General features: G+C 46.6%; 1 protein-coding gene across 11 annotated transcripts in view; it reads left to right on the top strand.

Annotated features, from left to right (window-relative positions):
• The window catches only part of LOC110528772 (TRAF2 and NCK-interacting protein kinase), a 72131-nt gene that overhangs the window by 38162 nt on the left and 28969 nt on the right, over positions 1-5000 (top strand). For 7 of the 11 annotated variants that reach the window (XM_036952098.1, XM_036952097.1, XM_036952095.1 and 4 more), the window contains exons 11-16: positions 2458-2524; positions 2615-2813; positions 2894-3010; positions 3620-3706; positions 4439-4507; positions 4595-4732. In XM_036952098.1, coding sequence (XP_036807993.1) covers positions 2458-2524; positions 2615-2813; positions 2894-3010; positions 3620-3706; positions 4439-4507; positions 4595-4732 — 677 coding nt within the window. The remainder of the gene's footprint in view (positions 1-2457; positions 2525-2614; positions 2814-2893; positions 3011-3619; positions 3707-4438; positions 4508-4594; positions 4733-5000) is intronic. The other 4 variants (XM_036952100.1, XM_036952099.1, XM_036952096.1 and 1 more) reach the window with 1 other exon arrangement.

Genomic DNA, 5000 nt, shown 5'->3' with positions numbered 1-5000 from the left:
GGTCATTTCTCCTCCTGAGAGATCTGATGTGTTAGGTCACTTCTCCTCCTGAGAGATCTGATGTGTTAGGTCACTTCTCCTCCTGAGAGATCTCATGTGTTAGGTCACTTCTCCTGAGAGATCTCATGTGTTAGGTCACTTCTCCTCCTGAGAGATCTGATGTGTTAGGTCACTTCTCCTCCTGAGAGATCTGATGTGTTAGGTCACTTCTCCTCCTGAGAGATCTGATGTGTTAGGTCACTTCTCCTCCTGAGAGATATGATGTGTTAGGTCACTTCTCCTCCTGAGAGATCTGAAGTGTTAGGTCACTTCTCCTCCTGAGAGATCTGATGTGTTAGGTCACTTCTCCTCCTGAGAGATCTGATGTGTTAGGTCACTTCTCCTCCAGAGAGATCTCATGTGTTAGGTCACTTCTCCTCCTGAGAGATCTGATGTGTTAGGTCACTTCTCCTCCAGAGAGATATGATGTGTTAGGTCACTTCTCCTCCTGAGAGATATGATGTGTTAGGTCACTTCTCCTGAGAGATCTCATGTGTTAGGTCACTTCTCCTCCTGAGAGATCTGAAGTGTTAGGTCACTTCTCCTCCTGAGAGATCTGAAGTGTTAGGTCACTTCTCCTCCTGAGAGATCTGAAGTGTTAGGTCACTTGTCCTCCTGAGAGATATGATGTGTTAGGTCACTTCTCCTCCTGATAGATCTGATGTGTTAGGTCACTTGTCCTCCTGAGAGATATGATGTGTTAGGTCACTTCTCCTCCTGAGAGATCTGATGTGTTAGGTCACTTGTCCTCCTGAGAGATATGATGTGTTAGGTCACTTGTCCTCCTGATAGATCTGATGTGTTAGGTCACTTCTCCTCCAGAGAGATATGATGTGTTAGGTCACTTCTCCTCCTGATAGATCTGATGTGTTAGGTCACTTGTCCTCCTGAGAGATATGATGTGTTAGGTCACTTCTCCTCCTGATAGATCTGATGTGTTAGGTCACTTGTCCTCCTGAGAGATATGATGTGTTAGGTCACTTCTCCTCCTGAGAGATCTGATGTGTTAGGTCACTTGTCCTCCTGAGAGATATGATGTGTTAGGTCACTTGTCCTCCTGATAGATCTGATGTGTTAGGTCACTTCTCCTCCTGAGAGATCTGATGTGTTAGGTCACTTCTCCTCCTGAGAGATCTGATGTGTTAGGCCACTTCTCCTCCTGAGAGATCTCATGTGTTAGGTCACTTCTCCTCCTGAGAGATCTGATGTGTTAGGTCACTTCTCCTGAGAGATCTCATGTGTTAGGTCACTTCTCCTCCTGAGAGATCTCATGTGTTAGGTCACTTCTCCTCCTGAGAGATCTGATGTGTTAGGTCACTTCTCCTCCTGAGAGATCTGATGTGTTAGGCCACTTCTCCTCCTGAGAGATCTCATGTGTTAGGTCACTTCTCCTCCTGAGAGATCTGATGTGTTAGGTCACTTCTCCTGAGAGATCTCATGTGTTAGGTCACTTCTCCTCCTGAGAGATCTGATGTGTTAGGTCACTTCTCCTCCTGAGAGATCTGATGTGTTAGGTCACTTCTCCTCCTGAGAGATCTCATGTGTTAGGTCACTTCTCCTGAGAGATCTCATGTGTTAGGTCACTTCTCCTCCTGAGAGATCTGATGTGTTAGGTCACTTCTCCTCCTGAGAGATCTGATGTGTTAGGTCACTTCTCCTCCTGAGAGATCTGATGTGTTAGGTCACTTCTCCTCCTGAGAGATATGATGTGTTAGGTCACTTCTCCTCCTGAGAGATCTGAAGTGTTAGGTCACTTCTCCTCCTGAGAGATCTGATGTGTTAGGTCACTTCTCCTGAGAGATCTCATGTGTTAGGTCACTTCTCCTCCTGAGAGATCTGATGTGTTAGGTCACTTCTCCTCCTGAGAGATCTGATGTGTTAGGTCACTTCTCCTCCTGAGAGATCTGATGTGTTAGGTCACTTCTCCTGAGAGATCTCATGTGTTAGGTCACTTCTCCTGAGAGATATGATGTGTTAGGTCACTTCTCCTGAGAGATCTGATGTGTTAGGTCACTTCTCCTCCTGAGAGATCTCATGTGTTAGGTCACTTCTCCTCCTGAGAGATCTCATGTGTTAGGTCACTTCTCCTCCTGAGAGATCTCATGTGTTAGGTCACTTCTCCTCCTGAGAGATCTCATGTGTTAGGTCACTTCTCCTGAGAGATCTCATGTGTTAGGTCACTTCTCCTGAGAGATCTGATGTGTTAGGTCACTTCTCCTCCTGAGAGATCTCATGTGTTAGGTCACTTCTCCTCCTGAGAGATCTCATGTGTTAGGTCACTTCTCCTCCTGAGAGATCTGATGTGTTAGGTCACTTCTCCTCCTGAGAGATATGATGTGTTAGGTCACTTCTCCTCCTGAGAGATATGATGTGTTAGGCCACTCTAACCGACTGGTGTGTGTGTGTGTTCTTCTGCAGATGAGACAGAATATGAGTACAGCGGGAGTGAAGAGGAGGAAGAGGAGCGAGACGTGGGGGAGCCAAGGTAACACACACACACACACACATCCAACAAACACAGTCTGTCATTGGTCCATTTTCCACTCACACTCTCTTCTGAATGGTCCTTCCCCAGCTCCATCATCAACATCCCCGGTGAGTCGACATTAAGGCGGGACTTCCTGCGTCTGCAGCTGGCCAATAAGGAACGCTCTGAGGCTCTGAGGCGCCAGCAGTTGGAACAACAGCAGAACGAGGAACACAAACGCCTCCTACTGGCCGAACGACAGAAACGCATAGAGGAGCAGAAAGAACAGAGGAGGAGACTGGAGGAGGTAGGACACACTCATGCATACACACACACACGCACCCACGCACACACACACATGTTTACCTCTCTTTTTCTGTCCAACAGCAACAGCGCAGGGAGCGTGAGTTGAGGAAGCAGCAGGAGAGAGAACAGAGGAGGCGCTATGAGGAGATGGAACAACTACGGAGAGATGAGGAGAGGAGGCACGCGGAGAGAGAACAGGTACACACTTTGACTTCCTGAAGTCCTCTTGTTCTCTCTCTTCCTGCTGCTACGGTGTATAGGAGAATATCTGTCTCTTGTTCTCTCTGTTTCCTGTTCTCTCCTTCCCTCCAGGCTGCATTAGGAGTACATCTCTGTCTGACTCTCTCTTTCTGTTTCCTGTTCTCTCCTTCCCTCCATGCTGCATTAGGAGTACATCTCTGTCTGACTCTCTCTCTGTTTCCTGTTCTCTCCTTCCCTCCATGCTGCATTAGGAGTACATCTCTGTCTGACTCTCTCTTTCTGTTTCCTGTTCTCTCCTTCCCTCCATGCTGCATTGTGATAGGAGTACATCTCTGTCTGACTCTCTCTTTCTGTTTCCTGTTTTCTCCTTCCCTCCATGCTGCGTTGTGATAGGAGTACATCTCTGTCTGACTCTCTCTTTCTGTTTCCTGTTCTCTCCTTCCCTCCATGCTGCGTTGTGATAGGAGTACATCTCTGTCTGACTCTCTCTTTCTGTTTCCTGTTCTCTCCTTCCCTCCATGCTGCGTTGTGATAGGAGTACATCTCTGTCTGACTCTCTCTTTCTGTTTCCTGTTCTCTCCTTCACTCCATGCTGCGTTGTGATAGGAATATATCCGTAGACAGCTGGAGGAGGAACAGAGACAGTTAGAGATCCTACAGCAACAGCTTCTACAGGAGCAGGCTCTACTGCTGGTAACACTGTTACCCCTGCATGTCTATGTATATATACCCCTGACCTCTCACCCCTGACCCCTCAATAACTTCTACAGGAGCAGGCCCATTGTATACATGCATGTGTACATCTACCTACCCCCCTCCTCTGAAGTCTGATCCCTCAACCCTGTGAAACTACAGCTACAGAGCCTGTGGTGTAAACCTGTACCTGTACCCTGCAAGGAACCCCCCTCCCCAGCCCCATCAAATCACATCACATGTTATTTGTAACATGCGCCGAATACAACAGGTGTAAACTTTACCGTGAAATGCTTACTGACAAGCCCTTAACCAACAATGCAGTTCAAGAAAAGTTAAGATTTATTTAACTTACTAATTTACTAAATAAACTAAAGTAAAAAAATAAAGTAAATGACATAAAAATAATGAGGCTATATACAGGGGGTACCGGTACCGAGTCAATGTGCGGGGTACAGGTTAGTCCAGGTAATTTGTACATGGATCATGGAACGTCCCTGTGAGCCCTGTCCTGTATGGATCCTATTGGTCAACCTGTCCTGTATGGATCCTATTGGTCAACCTGTCCTGTGTGGAGTGATGCTATTGGTCATGTGTGTCATGTGTCTCTGTTGCTTGGCTCTGTGCTGTCATGATAGTGATTTGGTTAAGATCGGTTAATAACAGCCTTCCGCGTGTGTGTGTGTGTGTGTGTGTGTGTGTGTGTGTGTGTGTGTGTGTGTGTCTCCATAGGAGTATAAGCGTAAGCAGATTGAGGAACAACGTCAAGCCGAGAGACTCCAGAGACAGTTACAACAGGAGGTAACACTTGGCTCTTATGATGATGTCATATAACAATGGTGTTGAATAATTGAAGAGATGGTCAATTGTTGCCTATTTGTTTTGTAGAGAGCCTACCTGGTGTCTCTACAACAGCAGCAACAGCAACAACAACAAAACCAAGATGGCCGACCAGGCGAGAAGAAACCTCTGTATCACTATAAAGACTCAGCTAGTCCTACTGACAAACCTGCATGGGCTAAAGAGGTACACACACACACACACACACACACACACACACACACACACACACACAGGCCTGGTGTCTACACTAATAGTTTCTACAGACAGAAGCAGAAGGGTTCGAGAGAAGATGCTGGAGAGACTCAGTCTCAGTCTAACTACAACATTGTCTGTGTAGTGGTGCATACAGCGTGGATCGGAGCAAGATATTGTGTTCTTCTGTTACAGTTCTCATGTGTGTTTTTATATTTAATGTGTGTGTTTGAAGAGTGTGCATGTGTGAATTGGTCTC

Source organism: Oncorhynchus mykiss, chromosome 18, assembly GCF_013265735.2.
Source record: "Oncorhynchus mykiss isolate Arlee chromosome 18, USDA_OmykA_1.1, whole genome shotgun sequence".
NCBI lineage: Eukaryota > Metazoa > Chordata > Actinopteri > Salmoniformes > Salmonidae > Oncorhynchus > Oncorhynchus mykiss.
Note: the sequence above shows the minus strand (reverse complement) of the source record. Positions and strands in the feature narration are given on the sequence as shown.